The following is a 23,017-nucleotide window of genomic DNA, read 5'->3' as shown; positions in this document are numbered from 1 at the left end:
AGTTATATAATGTATCAGCCAGCACGACTGATTTGGGGAGGGAATTCCAGAACTTCACAGCTCTCACTGTAAAAAATCCTTTCCGAATGTTTAAATGGAACCTCCCTTCTTCTAAACGAAGTGGGTGCCCTCGTGTCCGTTGGAAGGACCTACTGGTAAATAAAACATTAGAAAGGTTATTATATGATCCCTTTATATATTTATACATAGTTATCATGTCACCTCTTAAGCGCCTCTTCTCCAGTGTAAACAGACCCAACTTGGCCAGTCTTTCTTCATAACTGAGACTTTCCATACCCTTTACCAGCTTAGTTGCCCTTCTCTGGACCCTCTCTAACTCAGTAATGTCCCGTTTGAGCACTGGAGACCAAAACTGAACAGCATATTCTAGATGGGGCCTTACCAGCGCTCTGTAAAGGGGAAGAATAACCCCCTCGTCCCGTGAATCTATACCCCTTTTAATACAGCTCAATACCCTGTTTGCCCTTGCAGCTGCTGCCTGGCATTGCTTGCTACAGCCAACTCTCCAACAACTCTTCTACGTTTGACTCTCTTCACTCTAATATCTCAACCATCTCCTGTCCTAATCAGGCTACCTCTCTACTACAGCACAGTCACCACTGCTCTTAATGAGCTTGCAACATTGGCACACTGCTTACACCAAAGCCCTCCAAAGACGGTCATGTACACTTGAGCATCGCTGGCACAAATCCCGGTCAGAATCAGATGTCTGCTCTGCTTCTCCTATAATACCACCCTCAGCCAACCTAAACAAACCTACTTCACTGCACATATTAACTCCCTCTCTAAAAAACAACTTTTCTATGTCTTTAACTCTCTGCTGTCCCTTTACCCATCCCCTGCCACTACTCACTACTAATACTTCTTGACCTCTTGGTTGCTTTTGGCACTGTAGATCACCCTCTTCTCCTCCAGTCCCCCCACTTTCTAGGCCTTTGTGACACTGCCTTGTCCTGGTTTTCATCTTACTTCTCAGATCACTATTTCAGTGTTTCTTACAATGGAGAATCATCTTCTCCCTTACCTCTTTCTGTTGGGGTTCCTCAAGGCTCTGTCCTGGGCCTCTTATTATTTTCTCTCTATACATCCTCCCTTGGCAAATGAATCAATTCCTATGATTTTCAATAACACTTCTATGCTGACAATACTCAGATCTATCTCTCTCAACCCAGATTTCCTTACTTGTGTCTCTTCCTGCGTGTCTGCTATATCTACATGGATGTCCCAACGTTACCTTAACCCTTTCCTTCACTCCTCATATCCAATCACTTATCAAATCATATAACCTTCACCTAAGAAATATTTCCAAAATACGATCATTTATCACCCAAGATGCTGGTAAAATTCATATTCACTCTCTCATCATATCATGTTTGGACTACTGTAACTCTCTATTAGTGTCCCCTCTCCAGTCCATAATGAATACTGTTTCCACTACCATGCAGAATAAAATTCAAACTTAGGACCCTCACATTTAAAGCAGTTTTTAACTCTACCCAACCGTCTTGTCTCTAGCTACCAACCCGCTTGTTACGCTCCTCTACTGACCTGCTCCTCAACTCTCATTGATTTCCTCCTCACACACTTGCATTCAAAACTTTGCAAGGGCTGCACCCACTTCTCTGGAATTCACTCCCACGATCTGTTCAACTTTCTCCCAATTTTTCTTCCTTCAAAAGACCCCTAAAAACACATTTATTTAGAGACGCTTACCCAAATTTAGTTCAGCTTAACAGGTTCCTCTTCACCTCTTGTACGGTTATTGGTTGCTTTGTATGTAATTCTGTATGTCCTATGTATAAACTCACCTATTGTACAGCACTGTGGAATATGTTAGAAAATTTTTTAGTGTGATTCCTTAACACACTTTTAAATAACTTGCCAACCACAGTTGTCATATTTACAGGCTTATAATTGTCAGACTGAGATCACAATCCCTTATTAAATATTTGAATTACATTAGCTTTCCTACAGTCCATAGGAAACATACCAGATGTATAGTACAAGTATGGGACCCCTTATACAGAATGCTTGGGAACTGGGGTTTTCCGGATAAGGTATCTTTCTGTAATTCGGATCTCCCAATTTAAACTGTAATTAAACCCAACAGGATTGATTTACCTCCAATAAGGAGTAATTATATCTTAGTTGGGATCAAGTACAAGGTACTGTTTTACAATTACAGAGAAAAAGGAAAAAAAAATTTGACTTATTTGCTTATAATGGAGTCTATGGGAGATAATGGGTTTCTGGATAAGGGGTGCGATACCTGCACCATAAAATTGTACTAAGTTCTTTAAATCATTGAGGGTGTTTTCCATCAGGCCCTAGTGCCTTGTTCACAAATAACAATAAATATTTGAGTAGAATATGATTTTCTTTTTTAAGTGGTTGAGAGATTGTTCTTTCTGCAGGTTTTCAGGGATGGAATTTCAGAAATAAGGAACAGCAAGATACCAAGTTTTAAGAAGAAAGAGGATGGTGTGAAAAATGGTGGTTTTTCAAAGAAACTAGTCACAAGCAATTAAAAAGATTTGAGAGGGATAGAGACGTTTATAGAGAAGTTCAATGTTTATCAAGCACTCAGAATCAACAGCATTAATGAATGTGCCATCAGTAAGGGCTGCACAGGAGTAGATGGGCCAGGTTGGAAAGGCTATAAACTCTGTTTTAGGTAGGTTACGTTTGTGGTGGTTCTGATTTACCCAGGAGGAGATAGGGAGGATGCAGTTAGAGAGGTGGTACATGGCCAGTAAAGGGGTGTATAAATATATCTAAATACAGTCTGCATACAAGAAATATGTAAGAAATATTTTCATAGCTGTTGTGGGGGCCAGAGGACTTATAGGTGCAGGCATCGATGTAGTTGGGTTTTTATGTGTATTTATTAAAAACTTCACAAGAAAGAATTAACATAACTCAGACCGACATGCCAGCCAATAATTTCAACTTACAACCAAATTCCCCCCCTGTCCACTGGCCAAATGTCCCGATGCAGAACCTGACAAATGGACAAAAGGAAGAGGGCAGGGGGCATTTGAGCAGGGCTATAAGTTGAAGACATAAAATTAAACAAAATAATATTATGGTTATGAATAACTGTGCTGTAAAATTGTCTGTGCAATACATAATGTTCTATTCGGCAGTCTAGCCACATATAACATAGGTAAATTACTGAACAGTAAAACCAGGGGAACCTGTATCCTAAAAGGATAGGATGTTTTTTTATTAGGATAGGTGAACCATGTCAGTCTTCAGTGGCTTTAGTTTCAAATATTAGGGCTCTGCCTATGTGGATTGATAAGCTGAAGCTACGGCAGATCTTACAAAGTTATCAGCTCATGGTATGTCTCTCTCCGTGACCATTCGTAGAGTGGCTTGTTATGTAGATACGTCCTCTAAGAATTAATTAGTCAAGCTGCCCTTTGAGGAAAGACAGCTTTTTGGGAAGGCACTAGATGAGACAGTCAAGAAGTCATCTGGGGGCAAGAGCTCACTTCTTCCGCAGGCACCTAAAAAATTTAGAAATACAAGGCAGAACAAAGGTCTTTATAATCAGTGAGAAAGGGGGGTTATAGTGGACAATTTCGTTTTTTCAACAAGCCCAAGCAGTCCAGATCTACTAAAACCAATAATCAATGAGATAAGTTCTGCACTTACTCTCCAGGTGGGAGCAAGATTATTCCATTTTCGAGAGGCTTGAGCACAAGAAATTACAGTTTCTTGGGTTGTAGATGGGTTACAAGAGATTACCATTTGGAATTTATTAGAAGACCAGTATGCAACCTCTTTATTGTTACAAATGTGTCAAGAGAATTGCAAGAGGTGCAGATCATGGATCAATATGTGAGTAGCTACTAAAGGATATATAATGAGGTTTGGGAGAACTTTCATGCTTGGGCAAGTGTTTTTGGGTCTTCTGTCCCACAGATCTTGGAATTTCATGAGCTGGGTCTGAATAGAAGTCTCAGTTACAGTACCTTGAAGGTACAGATTTCAGCCCTTTCAGCCATCTTACACAGTAAATTAGTGCAAGTTGCAAGTAATATTGAGAATTCATTGTCCATTTAAGCCAACCGTGCCACTTTAGAATCAGTTGTTAGTGTTGAAGGCTCTAGCAGGTTCACCATTTGAGCACACTGAGCAGATCTCAATGTGGAATTACATACTGAAGACTAGTCTTCTAACTGATGCTGACACTGTGTAAAATGATTTGCAATATAAACCCTGTGTTTAAGTGCAAATGGTGCAGGCAGTATATCATGCTGAATCTAGGAAATCATATACAGTAGTCTTCTGAAATATATGCTGATTTTGAATTTGATGCAAGCAACACATTTCAAACAATTTGGGACTGGGCAACAAAAGACCGGTTAAGTTGTATATTGCTAAGAAGAGCATCCCAGACTGGTTGGGTCTCTCAGATGTGAAAGATGCGATGGGGTGCACCACTCTTTAAACACTGCACAGGAAAATATTTCAGCAATTTAAGAATAAAGTTCCTTAACATAAAATTGCAAAGAATTTGTGGATTTCATTAGACAGTTAGGCAGGTTATATTTACATAAAAGGTTGAACTTCATGGACATGTGCCATTTTCAACCTCTCTTACTTTGTTACTATGTAACTACTTTTTAACTTTTGGGTCATTTAGTAGATCTCAGACTTAATTGGGATCCCATGAAAAAAAATTTAAGAAACCCTGAGACAGCACGATACTTATCATCAAACAACATAAAATGTTCTTTGTCCATAACTATCATCCATTGTTTATAAGTTGTGATGAGCGAATCTGTCCCGTTTCGCTTCACCATTAAATTTGTGAAATGGCAAGATAATTCACAAAAAGGCGAAAAAAAATTTTGTCGGCCGCGTCTTTTTTGTCCGAGCGTTACATTTTTCCACTGCGAATTTGCATGGAAGTTTCGCAAAACAATTCACCAATGGCGAAATGCGGAAATTCACTGCAAATCCATGCCTGCCGAAAAAATTCGCTCATCACTATTTATAATCTACACTTGGTTACAAGCTCTTATAACAGCACAGTTTACATATGGACAATGCAATCTTTTTTAGGAGGCAGAAAGAAAAACGAAGAGGAGGCTCTTGTTTAAGACTCAATCTCTTCCATGCATTAAAGGAACAGTAACATCAAAAAATTAAAGTGTTTTAAAGTAATTAAAATATAGTGTACTGTTGCTCTGCTAAAAACTGGTGTTTTTGCTACAGAAAAGCTACTATATAAATAAGCTGCTGTGTAGCCATGGGGGCAGCCATTCAAGCCATTCAAGTTTTAGAAATAATTTCCTTTTTCCCTGTAGTATTAAAACAGTACCTTGTACTTGATCCAAACTAAGATATAATTAACCCTTTCACTGCCAGCTGTTTTTGTCAAAGAGGAACTTCTATGCCAGACAGTTTTAGTTAAGTGTGTAAGTGTGTGTGTACACTTGGCAAAATGCGTGTTGTGTGTGTGCAAGTAATGGTGAGTGCTGTAAGTGCTGTGAATGTGTGGACCCTCCCCAACCCCCCCAAAATGTATGTGTGTAAGTATAAGTGTGTAATAGTGTAATAAGTGTGTGTTTGTGTGTGTATATGGCACTAACCTGGCTGAAGATCGCAGGAGGGATGCAGGAGGGACCCAGGAGCTATCTTCAGTGAAGGATCTGGTGAGGGGGCGCACAGGAGGGGAGGGGGAAAGCAGGAAAAGGCAGGCACATAGAATCTACATGTCTGGCTTTTCCTATGGGGCCTCTCATTCCCGGCCTGCTCGTTCTCTACGGGGTTCTTTATTTTGTGCTCATTCTCTGGACTCAGATTAAGCAGCGAGTGCAGAGAATGAATGCAAGATAAAGAGAAGGTAGTTCCTACGTGCTTAGTGCCTAACGACTTTTTATGCTGGCATGTAGGAGCTACATCATTGGCAGGGAAAGGGTTAATCATTATTGGATGGAAAACAGTGCTATTGGGTTTATGTAATGTTTTAATGATTTTTTTAGTAAACTTAAAGCATGGAGATCCAAACTACAGAATACAAACTACAGTCCCTTATCCAGAAAACCCCAGGTCCCGAGCATTCTGGATAACAGATCCCATTCCTATTATATATATATATATATATATATATATATATATATATATATATATATATATATATATATATATATATATATATATATATATATATAAAATAAAGAAGAAATACCGCAGACTAACGTTTTGGCTGGCTCCCCAGCCTTTCTCAAAGTGAACACACAATGCAACAGACTAGCTCATAAATCAAAAATGGCGCCAAAATCCAAACTGATGACGTCACTAACTGTGTAGTAAGTGATTGCCCAACACCAATGCATAAGAAAATCAAAAAAATATATATAAAAAGAAATAACAGTATCACTGAAAAGGGTTAGATAGGAGAGAAATAGATAATATATAAAAGAATTTAAGTATAAGAGAAAAGAACTATTAATCATCCACTAGGGCTGAACTGTAACTCCCCCACCTACTCGTATAGTGCATCTGGGTATACCGACTCCTATGTAGATAAAGTGAATAGAGCGATCAATAAATGACTTGGAAGTTCATTTGGGTCGATGATCAACAAGAGATAGTCAAAAGGAAAGATATAATAGCGCTAAACGCTGTACACTCACATCATTCTGACTTTTCAAGAGCCGACATGCTGACATACTGGCATCGGCAAACCGGTGTATGCGGGTTGCCATGGTAACCCGAGCGTTGCTTAGTGTACTTATAAGCTCCGGCGCTTGGTGCTAATGCCAGTAGGAGAGGTGCAGCAGGGCAGATAGGCGGGTACTGTGTCTCACGATCTTACCACCGGACCGGTGGCTATGCTGGATCGTTTGATCGTGGACCCACTGCAGGGTATGATGGTCCTTGGGGGCTGTGTGCAGAAGCATATCATGTAGGTCGCCATTATTCATAGCGGACTACACGAAGCTCATGTAAAACATCAGCACACCCTAGGTAATTATTTACACAGACCACTATCTTCATGAGAGGGCATATGGCAAAAGCTGTATTGAAACTATAACATAATCACAGGGTAATGATCGCAAAATGGTTGTAAAAATATAGTAGTTTATCCCGAGTAGTATCAGTTGTGGGTATTGTTACCTATAGCCCAGGTGGTGACTGAAAGGAGATATAAAAGGAAAATATATTAGAAGGGAAGAAACCAAAGATAGTAAAACAAGTTGAGAGAAGAAAGACATTAAACTTATGTTTGCCTCCCAAAAAATGGGGGATTCCCCAAAAAAACTGTGAAATACATCTATACTGCAGAAACCTCACAGTGGTCTTAACAAAGTAGCAATTAATATTGACACATATGAGATGCGGGTATCATTTTCCATTGCAACAGTGGCAATTGGAGGAAAGTTTCATAATAGTAACCAGTCTCTGCAATGTTGGAGAGAAAAGATAAATAAACAGAACATGTTCCACTTGAATTGCCTAGTTAGCCAATAAAGTCTATATAGCAAAATTCGTTGCTTTAATTTCTATTTAGACATAAAATGCTGAAGACTGAAGGTCGAAACATAGTCCGTATACACAATCACGGGACTCAACCACCATTAGAGGTAAAAAGCTGAATAGGATACTAGTTCATTGAGTCCATAGGGGCTGATGGTGTTGAGACGGTGCATCCATTGTAGCTCCCTTTGTAAGAGAAGTTTGTCTCTGTTGCCCCCACGGACCAAAGGGGGTATGTGATCAATAATCATACATCTCAGACTCGCCAGCGTGTGTTTCTGAGACAAAAAATGTGCTGCTACTGGGGTGTTCGCTTCATTTGTTGCCAGGGCAGTCCTGATTGCGGATCTATGGTTAGCCATCCGATCTCGAAAAGTGGTAACCGTTTTCCCTATATACATTAGTCCGCATGGGCATTTAATGAAATAGATAACGTGTTTCGATGTGCATGTCAATCTATGTTGAATCTGGATCTGTTTGCCCGTATGTGGGTGATTGAATGTGGGTCCCGTGATGAGGGCATTGCATGTAGTGCAATTGGGACATTTATAGCATCAACATTTAGTGGAGGGAAGCCAAGTATTTGTAACTGTAGACTGGTAGCAGTGTCTAGGATCTGTTTTTACCAATATATCTCTCAGGCTATGACCTCTCCTGTATGCTATGCGTGGGGGGTGTCGAAAGATTGGAGGTAGAGAGCGATCCTTCTCGAGAACCGACCAATGATAGAAGATTGCATCGATAAGTGGTTTTTTGTCCGGGGAGAAAGTGGTGGTAAATGTGAGTCTCTCGTCACTGACCTCTGGAGATGATCTGTCAAGTCCCTCCAATGTTTGCGCTTGTGTCAGAGTAGAGGCCTTTGTTCTAGACGATTTAAGTAAAGATGATCTATATCCCCTTTGTGCAAACCGTGTTTCTAATTCGTCTAGCTGATGTTGCAAATGAATAGGATCAGAATTGTTCCTGACCATCCGTACCATTTGTGAGTATGGGATGCTTTGTAGAGTATGTGGAGGATGACAAGATGAAAAGTGCAATAATGTGTTGCGGTCTGTGTCCTTCCTATATGTAGTGGTGGTTAGTGTAGAATCTGTGACCGAAACTGCCAGATCCAAAAAAGACACCCCACTAGTTCCCAGATGTGCTGTGAAGCGTATTGTCGTGGGGAGTTGGTTTAGATTGTCCACCATGGACCAGAATTGATCTTCCGTGCCAGTCCAAAGAAGAAATAGATCGTCTATATAGCGAAACATTCTATAGATGAATTTGCCATATTCAGGAAAAATGTATGTATGTTCATAGTTGGCCATGAATAGGTTCGCAAAAGATGGAGCAACATTAGATCCCATACTCGTACCGCTTGTCTGTAGGTAGTATGAGTATTCGAACTTAAAGTAGTTCCTTGTAAGGCAGTGTGTAAGGAGTTCGATGAGAAATTCAGCTGGCGGTCTACATTTATCAGGATGTTTCACAAGATACTCTTTAACTATAGCTATACCCTCCCCTGTTGGAATTACTGTGTATAGAGAAGAAACGTCCATTGTAGCAAGTTTGGTGTTTGGGGGTAGTGGATGCAAACTTTGTAATTTAAGTAGAAGATCACCCGTATCTCTAAGATAGGTTTGTGTGCCCTTAACTATTGGTTGAAGGAAATAGTCTATGTAGATGGAAAGAGGTTGTAGTAGAGAGTCCCTGGCACTTACTATGGGACGTCCTGGAGGAGAGATGAGGCTTTTGTGAATTTTGGGTAAAGTATACAGTATAGGACAGATTGGATATTCCTTCGTGAGAAAATTGAAGGTGTCTGTGTCTATCAACCCTTTGGCCAAACCCAGATGTAATGAAGCATCAATCTGTTTTTTGTAGAGGCCTGTGGGATCTTTCTCAAGCTTCTGGTATGTACCGGTGTCAGAGAGTTGGTTAATTATCTCAAGCCTATAGTCTGAATAGTTTAAAACCACCACCCCTCCTCCCTTGTCTGCTGGTCTTATAATGATGTTAGGATTCAGAGACAAACTTTTCATTGCCTCCCTCTCTGATCTTGTAAGATTGGAGTGGCCAGGAGGTTGTGTGTGTTTATAAGTCTCATCAATAAGCAGTCGTGTGTATGCTGCTATGGACTTGGGTGTATTGGGTGGTTCGTACTGGCTAGGGGCTTTAAATATACACCTTTGAGTATTTGGTAATCGAAAATGCTCTTTAAGTTTCATTGTACGTTGAAACTTGTGCAAATCAATCATTGTATCTAGTGTACGTGTCCTGTGCATAGGTACAAATGTCAGGCCTTTTGATAGTAAATTTAACTCTGGATCTGTAAGAGTATGGGAGCTTAAGTTGAATACTACCTGTTCCACGTTTTTTGCCTCTTGTGGAACGGGTGCTTACTCCCCCCCCTTCTCTTGTTGGGGCGCCCCCTGTGCGTGTACCTAAAAAATGGGCAGGGGAAGGTCCCGAGTGTTGTGTGTTAGGGGTAGTGTTGGTGGTATTGGTATATCTACCTCTTCTAAAACCTCGGCCCCTTATTGGGGTATCAGTATCAGTAGAGGAAGTGTAAGGGGATGAGTCAATACAGTCAGTCCGAAGGTTAGAAGAAAAGCGTGTTGTCCTGCCTGCAGGGTGTGTATCACCACCAGTAAGCCACCTATACACTCTCCTGTTCTGGTAATCCCCTGTAACAGTATTTACCTTCTGTTTCTTAAACTTGTGTAGGTCTGTGGTGTATTGTGTTAGTTGATTCTGTAATTTATCCACCCACTTATGTTCTTTATCCCGTGCTAGTGTTTGTAAATGTGCAGACTCAAAGGCAGAGATATCTGTGTGTACAACCTTCAAATTTCTGCTCACCTCTTCGATAACCAACAGCATTAAGTCCATAGAGCACTTGTTGAGGATTTGGCACCACTTTTTACAGAAGTCAGTGTTGTTGCGGCCAATAGTGGGTATGTTGCGAATCCTGAAACCTCTGGGGATGTGTTGTTTTTTATAGAAATCCGAAAGGTAGATGCCATGCAGCTTTAAATCGATTTCACGTTCCTTCAGTCTCAACAGTTGGTGGAATAAATCTGTGTTTGAAGAGTTTGGTAGGATATCATCCGCTGTTTCTTCAAACAGGATGTCAGCAGCTTCCGCATCGGAAAACTGAAGGCCAGTAAGTGGAACGTCAATCACATCCTGACCATCAGCAAACGCCATATTCTGATCCAATGAGCAGATGTAGAAAAAATGTACATGGAGGATTGTAAAGAACTCGGGTGCACTGCTTGCAGAAAAATAGCAATGTGTAGAAGAAAGCCGGCACTCACGTAATTTATATATATATGTAAAAAACTGTGGATTGGAGGACCTTTTTCTGAAAGCAACATCTGCAGAAGAGAAAATATTGATCTTGTTGAACTTTCTAAATGTATGCAGAGAGGCCCATTTAGCAGCCTTTCATATTTGCTCAGCCGAAGCATTATGGAAGTGTGCCCATGAAATAATCATTGTTTTATTGGTATTAAAAGGGGACTGGTAGACCCCACTGTTGATCAACAAGGGCAATGAAGCCTTTAACTCATCTGGCAATGGATGCTTTAGATGTCTGAACCCCTTGTGTGGAGGCTTATATAGGACAAAGAGGAAGTATAACTTCCCAACCTCAGCTGTTCTGTGGCCAAAGAATTTTAGTGCTCTCACCACATTGAGATTAGGTAACAGCCTTTCCTATGGAGAAGTTGGTTTTGGACAAAGAGACAGAGAGATGAGGTCCTAGTTGAGGTGAAAATAATAGTAGATCTTTGTTAAAAAAAAAAGTAGGAAGAATATGAAGTACAACCATATCTTTTTAAAAAATGCTGAAAGGGGACATATGAAGCAGTGCCCCTAATTCAGAGAGAGCGCCTAAGAAGGCAACTTTTTACATAAGCCTTTTTTTACATAATTTAGTCAGTGAAAGTCAAAGGCACAAAAGGGGCTTTTGGAAAGATGCCCTGCAGTTTGAAGAAATATTGTGGTATTTTGGTCTTGTGTAAGCTGGAATTGGAATAGAAGGGATAGAGCTAAATTAACTCCAAAGCTTTGTCTAAACTGTTCCGTAAGAACTAAGGATTAGTTGTGCTGATGTTTACACCAGGTAAAAAACATTACCTGACTACAATGGTAAGACACTGTAGTGAAAGTATTATTTTGTTGGAGAACCCTTTATTGTCCAGATGGTGCTTCCTGAGCCACACCTACAGTGCTAAATGCTCCAAACCAAGATGATGAAAGCAGCTCTGTAGAAGACTAGGTCTAGCCTCAGAAGAATCCTCCATGAGGGGGCATGAGCGTATTGCAGATATCAGAAAACTAGGAACTCCTACGGCGTTTTTTTGGAATTGAAGAGGTCTGTGGAGAATAGGGTGAATTAAAAGAATTGGTGGGAAAATATAGACCAGTTGAAATCCTATGGTATATACTTATGGCATCCACTGAAAATAACTTTTTATCTTAGTACCTGGCAAAGTACCACAGAAGACCACCTGGTGAAGGGACCATTCCCCTGAATCAAGTTCTGACTGAGGAATTTCTGACTTCCAAGTTTAATTGCTCTGAGATAAGTGACTGGTATCTGCTCAGAATAGGATGCAGGTTACTTTTTCCAGACTCAGTTGCTGCGAGTGCTGACTTGGGCTATAGATTTTGTAAATTCTCAAGTGGCTATGGCATGGCCAAATGCAGTACTTGAAACTTGTGATGGTTCCCCAAAAAAGTGTGAATCTTAGATATTGTTGATGACCCTTGTGAATGGGGTATGTGTAAACATCTACCTTTTTTACACTAACGATCTGAGAGATTCCATCTTAAAAATAGGAATACAAAGAAAAAAAACCTTTTTTTCTTTCTTTGGGTGGCACTGGATTAATGGCAGTGGAAAAATCCATATTTTTTACTGATTGTCTGAACACGGATCTTTTCCGCATTAATATCGGGGTGCAGGGTCGGACTGGGAAAAAATCCCGGTGGGCCCCGCTCTAGTGGGCCCCGGCGGCCCAGATCCATCCCTTACCTGCGCTCCCCCTGCCCGACCGCTCCTCCCCTGACGTGATAAATTTACGCGCTCAGAGGAGGACGTCGGGTGGGGGGCCCTGAGAGGGGGGTTAGGGGGCCCCTACGGAGGGGGCGTTGCGGTGCGGGCACCTGCAGGGCCCCCGGGGCGGGAGCCCCGGTGGGCCCTTCACCCCCCAGTCCAACCCTGTTGGGGTGTGAACACAAGAAACTTGCATGAAGGATTGTGTCAAAATTGGGATTTGTAACCAGAAGAAACGTTTTAATAAACCCACTTGTCCAATGTTGTGGTAAGCAATACACTTCCCACTGCCTCCACAGTGAGAGGCTTTATACACAAACAGCAAAGCACCCTTTAGCAGAAGGCGCTTGCCTGTTTGTGTATAAATCCTGCTGGTAACCTCAGTTCCATGTCTATGATTAAGGTTATGACCCATAAGACCAGATGGTCCAGCATTGCTGTTTCTGTTAACCTAACAAAGATAGCTTTCCAGAGAGCTGCTCATCTCTTGTTAGTTTCATGGAGGGGGACATGCACAGGGATGTGTTAATTTATGTGTGGTGGAGGAAGTGGAAGTAGAGAATATTGGAAGGTCTTGAGCAGTCTATAATTTTTCTTTATATTAAGAAAAAGTAAATATTTACATTTTGTAAAATCTCCTTTTAGTCTGTAATACTAAAACACTACCTTGTACTTGATGGTAACTAAACTACATAAATTATGCTGATGACAAAAAAATTCTATTTTCTTTATTTCAGTTATTTTATGCACAGAAAAAAAAACAAAAACCTGTAACTGATGATATCTTAATTTAATTATGGTTCTTTTTCATATTAAATGTATATTATCCATTTTTCGCACATTTGTTAATTTACTGGAAAATAAATGTGACTTTTGGAAACTGGAAATGATTTACCTTTATAAAAATATAAAGAAATATCTCTGTTAAACTCCTCAGTGCACTTTATATATATTTCTGGCATTCGCAGTACTTGTTATTCTTTGAACTCAGTTAGATAAGTAATCATTATAGCTAAAGAGATTGAACTTTGCTTCATCTACAAAAGAAACTTCAAAGGGGATGTCCTGACATTGACATTAGGCTGGAATAAAGGAGGGCAGGCAGTTAGAAGCTGAGCAATATGCTCAACGTGACTCTGATTTTTCAATAACAATAGAGCTGCTGTGACAATGATATATAGGAATATACTTAAAGATAAGAAGGCTACTTGTGTCATGCTGTAATGCTGCAGAAACCCAATTGTAGGCAGATAAATACTGTCATAAGACAATCACCCAGGTCTTCTAACATATCATATTTTCCTACCATAAATAGCTATAGGCGCCAGTGACAGGGATCATGCAGAAAACAATGAGTCTAAACTTGAAGGGTGTGAAATTGACATGATTAATAATTACTGTTATTAGCACATGTGCCAGCTGCTCATGCATGGCTTTTCTTGATTTATGATGCTGTAACTGCTTATATCCGCTTCACAAGAAGCCTTGGTGACACCATTGGCTAGAATGTATCCTACCCATTAGCAAAGTTTCATCTTCAGATGGGGAACCAAGGTCTTTAGTTTAGTAGACACCTCAGTGGGATGGTGGAAAGTCTTTTGTTTGCCTGTTCTCTGTCCTGACTGCTAAAAACCTGTCGCCTTGGAGTAGTCAAAGCTTTGAAGTGCTAAAACCTATTTTCCCTTTCATTGTGCTATTTATTGTCATTTATTGTCATAATGCAATTCATATGTCATAACTGCTAGTGGAATAGTGGAAAACAGTCACACCATTTTTGTTATAGTAATTAAACTAATCCCAGATACCAGGTAGGAAATGAGATTGCTGAGAACTTTAAAGATCTTTATTTTCTGGTGCCATAATTGCAGGCATGTAATTATGGTTATTACTGATATCTACAAACATTTCAAACTTTTTTGAATATATAATATGGTTTTTCCATTTTAGAACTTTGGTTTTTGTTTCGCTCTTTATTTTTCCCTTTTTTCCCCATGTAACTTTTGCAAGGGGAAACACAAAAGTATTAATGTATAAACAAAGGCTAGTTAAGCAAACTCCAGGTTGCACATAAGTTTAACATTTTATTAGTATAAGGCAATGGAGTTATAATGCTATTCATGGCCAGCATCTATGTCCCTGGTAGAAGCATATCTACATTGCGATGGGCCCCCTAGCAATAACATTTTCAAAGGGGTCCAGGGTACAAAGCAACCTCTACCTGGACTTCTAGGAGCATGGGTGTGTCCAAGAAAATCTTGCTGTGGGATGAAGCAGCTATATGCCCTAAGAGCCTTTACACATGAGTGTTTGAGTACAGTCAGATCCAGAAAAAAGAGCTGCATTTGTTTCTGCATTCCCCTGTGGTGGAACGCAGGAAGGATCAACTGCAGAGCGATGCAAGCACAAACACTTATGTGTAAAGGCCCTTAGATTGTTTAAGCAAAAGGACTTAAACAACTGGAGAAAAAATATATAAAATGATTACTTAGATTAGTATAAAAAATGTAATTTGTATTTTACATTTTAAAAAGATAAAGCACCTTCTGGTTTTTCATAACCAAATATGTTTCATTTTACTTTCTTCCAGTGATAAGATTGTATTTGTTGATGCAGGCAAAACAGAAGTTTTATCTAAATCACTGTAAAAACTGTTTACCAGACTGTGGATATATGAAAAGGTAAATCCATATGCTTTTATTTGGTTTCTTGTCTCCTCCACTTTTCTTGTCCATAGAAAATATTATATTGTAGTGTTGTAGTGACTAAAGGCATTACAGACCACTGACTTGTGTTGGAACAGGTTGTGGAGCAGCATTGCAAGTGCAAAGCATTCAGTTGTGGTCTGCTTTAGAAAAGCCAAATTAAAATTACCAGGAGTTGCTTTTTTGCCACTCCTGGTAAGCTGTGGCACTTGCTGAGCAAGTTCTCCTTCCCTTGTCTAACTTGAAATATACAAGCATAAAAATTAACATAGTCTTTTCAGAATATTTTATTATATATTGCTTTTCGGCAAGACATTATTTTGTAATACTGTAAGTTTAATCCGGGATTTATTTGTCATGACAAAATGTATCTTTTTTTTGTATCTAAATTCCCAGATCCCTGCTTGCTTCTCTGAGATATGGTGCTGGCAGCCTACAGCAGTGTGAAGACTACAGTGACATCACTGAAATGTCTCTTTCCTTCCTGTAGGCTGTGTGTAACTTGATCCTGTCTCCTGTTCTGAGCTACACATGCCCACGAGCCAATCAGAAGCGGATCTGGCAGAGGGGAGGGGGGGGAGGGAATGAAACACATGTGCAGTATGAAGCAAGGAGGGAAAGGAAGGGAGAATACCTTTTTAGAGATGGCTGCCTGTTCTAGAAAATGTGTTCTGAGCAGGGCCGGGCCAAGGTATTTTGTCACCCTAGGCAAGGGCTTCAATCAGCGCCCCCCCCCCCTGCATTACAATTTCCCTCATATTGCCCCCCATCTGTACCTGTGCCAGCAGCAGCCCAGCCAACCCCTCATATTGCCCCCCCATCTGTACCTGTGCCAGCAGCCCAGCCAACCCCTCATATTGCCCCCCCATCTGTACCTGTGCCAGCAGCCCAGCCAACCCCTCATATTGCCCCCCCATCAGTACCTGTGCCAGCAGCCCAGCCACCCCTCATATTGCCCCCCCATCTGTACCTGTGCCAGCAGCCCAGCCAACTCCTCATATTGCCCCCCCATCAGTACCTGTGTCAGCAGCAGACCAGCCAACCCCTCATATTGCCCCCCCATCTGTACCTGTGCCAGCAGCCCAGCCAACCCCTCATATTGCCCCCCCAATCTATACCTGTGCCAGCAGCCCAGCCAACCCCTCATATTGCCCCCCCATCTGTACCTGTGCCAGCAGCCCAGCCAACCCCTCATATTGCCCCCCCATCTGTACCTGTGTCAGCAGCAGACCAGCCAACCCCTCATATTGCCCCCCCATCAGTACCTGTGCCAGCAGCAGACCAGCCAACCCCTCATATTGCCCCCGCATCTGTACCTGTGCCAGCAGCCCAGCCAACCCCTCATATTGCCCCCCCATCTGTACCTGTGCCAGCAGCAGACCAGCCAACCCCTCATATTGCCCCCCCATCTGTACCTGTGCCAGCAGCCCAGCCAACCCCTCATATTGCCCCCCCATCTGTACCTGTGCCAGCAGCCCAGCCAACCCCTCATATTGCCCCCCCATCTGTACCTGTGTCAGCAGCCCAGCCAACCCCTCATATTGCCCCCCCATCTGTACCTGTGCCAGCAGCCCAGCCAACCCCTCATATTGCCCCCCCATCTGTACCTGTGCCAGCAGCCCAGCCAAACCCTCATATTGCCCCCCCATCTGTACCTGTGTCAGCAGCAGACCAGCCAACCCCTCATATTGCCCCCCCATCAGTACCTGTGCCAGCAGCCCAGCCAACCCCTCATATTGCCCCCCCCATCTGTACCTGTGCCAGCAGCCCAGCCAACCCCTCATATTGCCCCCCCATCTGTACCTGTGTCAGCAGCCCAGCCACCCCTCATATTGCCCCCCCATCTGTACCTGTGTCAGCAGCCCAGCCAACCCCTCATATTGCCCCCCATCTGTACCTGTGCCAGCAGCCCAGCCAGCCCCTCATATTGCCCCCCCATCTGTACCTGTGCCAGAAGCCCAGCCAACCCCTCATATTGCCCCCCCATCTGTACCTGTGCCAGCAGCCCAGCCAACCCCTCATATTGCCCCCCCATCTGTACCTGTGCCAGCAGCCCAGCCAGCCCCTCATATTGCCCCCCCATCTGTACCTGTGCCAGCAGCAGCAGCTTTTAAGAATTGTCAGTGAACTGCCAGGTCCTAGCCAGCAGTCCTGCTCACTCAGGCCTCGACGTTTTCACAGTGCAACCACCACCCACCGCTGCTCCCCTGCACCTTCTGTTCCTCTGGCTGCCTTGCTTTCAAATGTCGCGCTTGCGTATGGGTGTGCGTGCCACTTCCTAATACGCATGCGCAGGCATACGGAGGTAAGCGGCGCTGCAGGGAGCTGTGGGGCGGTGCGCTCCTGGGTCCCAAAAGTAAAACAAAAACTCATTATGCCAGAGGGGGGTAGGGGCGGCAGTTGTATTAAAGCAAAGGTGGGTTAATAAAATACTACTACCAAAAAAAAAAATAAATAAATTCTTTCCCCTTCAATGTGCGCCCCCCAGTGATTGCGCCCTAGGCAGGCGCCTACTCTGCCTACCCCTAGTTCCGGCCCTGGTTCTGAGTAAAAAGTGTGACTGAGTAAATATTTGATTAGGTGAGCCTAAAGTGTGGTGTTTTTACTAAACAATAGGAGGACTGTTGGGCAGTATGCTTTTTAAATTTTGACTTGCATTCTCCTTTAAAGCATTTCTGCCTTGCATCCCTGGGGTCCTGAGTTTGATTGCAGGCTGGACATTATCTGAATGGAGTTTAAAATGTTCTCCTGTGTCTGTGTGGGTTTTCTCTGGATTCTCAAGTTTTTTTCCCACAGTACAAAAATAAAAATAAGAAGACATACAGGCAGGTTGATTGGTTCATGATAAAAATGACTCAGTGGGTCCTGAGTTTAATTGCAGGCTGGACATTATCTGAATTGAGTTTAAAATGTTCTCCTGTGTCTGTGTGGGTTTTCTCTGGATTCTCAAGTTTTTTCCCATACAGGCAGGTTGATTGGTTCATGATAAAAATGGGTAGCACTTCTTTTCAGCACTGGGGTCCTGAGTTCAATTCTGGGCTGGGCATAATTGTATGTTTTCCCTGTGTGTGATTGGGTTTTTGTCCTGGTGCTCTCATTTTTAATCACATGTAAAAAAAGCCAACAACAAAAAATACAAATGTGTGTGAATGTGATAGGCACCTTAGACTGTAAACTTTACTTGCTCAGGGACTGATGTGAATGCTGAACAATCTCTGTAAAGTGCTGCGTATAGCTCTATATCACAGGTGTCAAACACAAGGCCCGCGGGCCAAATCCGGCCCGCCAGGCCTTGCAATGTGGCCCGCACCGATCTCGCCGGCCGTACTTGCTATCTATTACGCATGCGCATAGAATCTATGCGCATGCGTATTAGATAGCAAGTACGGGCGGCTATGGCATAGTAGAATCATCTATGGCATAGCCGGCCGTACTTGCTATCTATTACGCATGCGCATAGAATCTATGCGCATGCGTATTAGATAGCAAGTACGGCCGGCCATAGTAGAATCATTCTTTGGCATAGCCGGCAGTACTTGCTATCTATTACGCATGCGCATAGATTCTATGCGCATGCGCAATAGATAGCAAGTACGGCCGGCGAAATCACAAGCCACAGTAGACTCAGGAGGCGAGTGCTAAAGAGCTTGGCAGCTAAAAAATACAAAGGAGAGCGTGTGCTAAAAAGTACACAGGAGAGGGTGTGCTAAAAAATACAAAGGAGAGGGTGTGCTAAAAAATACAAAGGAGAGCGTGTGGTAAAAAGTACACAGGAGAGGGTGTGCTAAAAAATACAAAGGAGAGGGTGTGCTAAAAAATACAAAGGAGAGGGTGTGCTAAAAAATACAAAGGAGAGGGTGTGCTAAAAAATACAAAGGAGAGCGTGTGCTAAAAAGTACACAGGAGAGGGTGTGCTAAAAAATACAAAGGAGAGCGTGTGCTAAAAAGTACACAGGAGAGGGTGTGCTAAAAAGTACACAGGAGAGCGTGTGCTAAAAAGTACACAGGAGAGGGTGTGCTAAAAAATACAAAGGAGAGGGTGTGCTAAAAAATACAAAGGAGAGCGTGTACTAAAAAGTACACAGGAGAGGGTGTGCTAAAAAATACAAAGGAGAGGGTGTGCTAAAAAATACAAAGGAGAGCGTGTGCTAAAAAGTACACAGGAGAGGGTGTGCTAAAAAATACAAAGGAGAGGGTGTGCTAAAAAATACAAAGGAGAGGGTGTGCTAAAAAATACAAAGGAGAATGTGTGCTAAAAAGTACACAGGAGAGGGTGTGCTAAAAAATACAAAGGAGAGCGTGTGCTAAAAAGTACACAGGAGAGCGTGTGCTAAAAAGTACACAGGAGAGGGTGTGCTAAAAAATACAAAGGAGAGCGTGTGCTAAAAAGTACACAGGAGAGCGTGTGCTAAAAAATACACAGCAGAAGCTGCCAGTTCCTGGCATAAAGTGCAGGCATAAAAATCAGAATCTGCTATCTGTACCCAGCCAGGCATTTATTGACTGACTCCATCTGCCAAATCAAGCTATCCCTGTGCAGTTTTCAACTTTTTCCTTCTAACGCAGATTTCCAATAAACTACATCTTTTACTGCCAATATTGATCCCAAAATGTCCAGGAAAAGAAAAGTTGACGGTGAAGGCAGACAATTTAATGACAAATGGGAAAATGAATACATGTTTGTGCTTAGAGAGGGCAAACCAGTGTGTATATTGTGTTATGAGACAGTGTCGGTGATGAAAGAGTACAATATACGTCGTCATTTTGACACAAAACATAATGTTAAGTATGGCAAATATACTTTGGAAGAAAAGCATAAAATTGTTAAAGAACTAAAAGGCAAACTACAATCACAGCAGCAAATGTTTACAAAGGCTACAGCGAAAAATGATGCTGCAGTGAAAGCAAGCTTTATAGTGGCTGAAGAAATTGCCCGTACTTCAAGGTGTTTTTCAGAGGGTGCCTTTTTGAAGCAATGCATGCTAAAAGTATGTGAGCAAGTATGCCCAGACCAGATACAGAGTTTTCAAAATGTCAGTTTGTCAAGAAACACCATTGCAGACAGAGTTCAAGAACTCTCAGGAAATCTATCATCACAGCTGGCCGAACAGGCATGCAGTTATCTCGCTTTTTCACTTGCTATCGATGAAAGCACAGACAACACTGGTACAGCGCAGCTGTCCATCTTTATACGTGCTACGAAGACCGACCTCTCTGTCACTGAGGAACTTTTGGATGTATCTGCCATGCATGGGACGACGACTGGTAGAGATATATTTGAGGCTGTGGAGAAATCTATAAATAATTTTAAATTACCCTGGGAAAAGTTGGTGGGGCTAACTACCGATGGCGCACCTTCAATGTGCGGAGAAAAGAAAGGCTTGGTTGGACTAATGAAGGAAAGAATGCAAAAAAGTCACTGCCACACACCCTTGATTACTTATCATTGCATTATCCACCAAGAGGCTATGTGTGGAAAAGTTCTGGACATGAATGACATAATGACCACAGTCATTAAAACTATTAACTTTATAAGGGCACGTGGCCTGAATCATCGCCAGTTCCAGCAGTTTTTACAGGAGGTGGGTGCAGAGCATGGAGACGTGCCATACCACACAGAAGTAAGATGGCTGAGCAAGAGCGCAGTCCTCAAAAGATTTTTTGAGCTCAGAGAAGAAATTGCTCTTTTCATGGAAAGTAAAGGAAAGCCCTTGCCTGAACTGTCGGATCCCTCCTGGCTATGTGATTTTGCTATGATGTGTGACATATGCGAGCATCTCGCCCAACTAAATCTGAAGCTGCAGGGACGCAAACAAGTCATCACGAAGATGTCTGACATGATCACAGCATTCCAGCGTAAACTTCAACTATGGAAGTCCCAACTGGAACAGGACAATCTTGCCCACTTTCCCGTTTGTTTGAGTATCTCAACCACTATTTCTGGTACTTTTCCTTGCAGTCGGCTGGCTACCAAAGTTAGCCATTTACTAAGTGAATTTGAGCGGCGCTTCTCTGACTTTAGAACACAGCACTCAGGCTTTGACATCTTTGCCAATCCTTTTACAGTTGATGTCAACAATGTGCCCCATCACCTTCAGATGGAGATAATCGAGCTTCAGTCTGACAGTGGCCTGAAATCAAGGTTTCAGGATGTTGAAATTGAGGACTTCTACCCTCTACTGCCCCCTGACTCAATGCCAGAGCTCCGACTTCATGCTGCCCGTATTTTATCCATGTTCGGGAGCACCTATCTTTGTGAACAGATGTTTTCAATAATGAATCTGAACAAAAACAAGCACAGATCACGCATTACCGATGACAACCTCCATGCTGTTTTGCGGGTTGCTACAGCCCAAGAAATAAAACCGAACATTGACTCATTGATCCGGAGAAAACGGTGTCAGACATCTAGCCAGAAAACAAAACAATGAGCATTTTAGGTACATTCCAATATTACTGTTTTGCTTGATAGCATGTGAGTTGGTTAACAGCACTGTTAAGGAAAAGATTGTTCCACTCATTTTAAATTCCCATTTCTGGTTAACGTTGTCAGTTTATGACTGTTCAGTAAACCATTCGGCCCGCGATTTAGGCTGGATTTTAGATTTTGGCCCCTTCTCTGATTGAGTTCGACACCCCTGCTCTATATAAATAGCAGATACAGGTACTGGAAACCAGTTATTCAGAGACCTCTATACTAGTCCATCTCACAAGTCCATTTTAAGCCAATAATTAAAATTTTTTAAAATGATTTAATTTTTCTCTGTAATAATGCAGCATTACATTGTACTTGAACCTAACTGGAACCTATTTAAACTAGGCTTAAGGTATGGAGACCCAGATTACAGAAATACCCTCATCCAGAAAAAAACAGGCCATTCTAAGCATTCCTGATAGATCCCATACCTATAATATATACCTATATATAATGTTCTTCTACTTTGTAACCTAGGCCACCCACAAGCCAATCAATAATTATAAAATAATAAAATGTCACCAATTACTTTATGAAATTCCACATTTGTAATTGCAGGTGTATGTCTACAGACAATTCCTACTACGAATTATGTTTATACTTAAACAATTTGTTTACTCAAAAGCATTTACATTAAATTATATAATTTTTTTTTCGTTTTGACAATGTGTCTAGCTTGTCTTATAAATCATGTTGAGATTTTTTTTGTTTGGGGACGCTAAATTTGGTTATACACAGGCTTCCTTAAAGCTAATATGAGATGTAGTAGGTTTGCCACTGGTTAAAAGTTTACCCCAACTACCCTTCTCAATTCCCAGTTAATTTAGTGGAAATGTGCAGAAGTGATGAATGTAGGATTTATTTTTCCAAAAATACTTTCTGATTTGCCAGCCCTGGAATCTCTGCATCTCTGCTATCACAACTTAAAAGGCAGGCAGCTAGTGTACGGTCATCTCTAGGACTTTATACCATACCAAAAATAGGAAATTGCCATCTTTTCCTGCAATTAAGCTGGATCAGTGCAAGCTATGTGTTTTACTTGTGGCCAGGGGTGAGCCAAGCCGACTGGGTGCCCTAAGCAACCCAGTCATCCACCTCGCACATGCACCCCCACCACGCAATGACAAGTGGTGGGGGCAATGACAAGGGAGTGCGGACTAGGTGTAGGCAGAAGAGGTACCTGCCAGGAACCACCATCCTTGTGGCCTCTTCTGCCTGCCCCAAGTTCCAGCCCTGCTTGTGGAGATTTGAATGTGAAGGGGAAGGCATTTTAGG

General features: G+C 42.0%; 1 protein-coding gene across 1 annotated transcript; it reads left to right on the top strand.

The window, feature by feature from the left end:
• The first annotated feature begins 19,681 nt into the window (after positions 1 to 19,681).
• LOC105945990 (general transcription factor II-I repeat domain-containing protein 2A-like) lies at positions 19,682 to 21,778 on the top strand. Its single transcript, XM_012955118.3, has one exon. The coding sequence runs from the start codon at positions 19,878 to 19,880 to the stop codon at positions 21,696 to 21,698; it is 1,821 nt and encodes a 606-aa protein (XP_012810572.1). The 5' UTR covers positions 19,682 to 19,877; the 3' UTR covers positions 21,699 to 21,778.
• The last annotated feature ends 1,239 nt before the right edge of the window (positions 21,779 to 23,017 follow it).

Source organism: Xenopus tropicalis, chromosome 5, assembly GCF_000004195.4.
Source record: "Xenopus tropicalis strain Nigerian chromosome 5, UCB_Xtro_10.0, whole genome shotgun sequence".
Taxonomy (NCBI): Eukaryota; Metazoa; Chordata; class Amphibia; order Anura; family Pipidae; genus Xenopus; species Xenopus tropicalis.
Note: the sequence above shows the minus strand (reverse complement) of the source record. Positions and strands in the feature narration are given on the sequence as shown.

Coding starts and splice junctions, on each gene's coding strand:
- LOC105945990 (XM_012955118.3), top strand. CDS start 19,878: ATGTCCAGGAAAAGAAAAGTTGACGGTGAAGGCAGACAATTTAATGAC.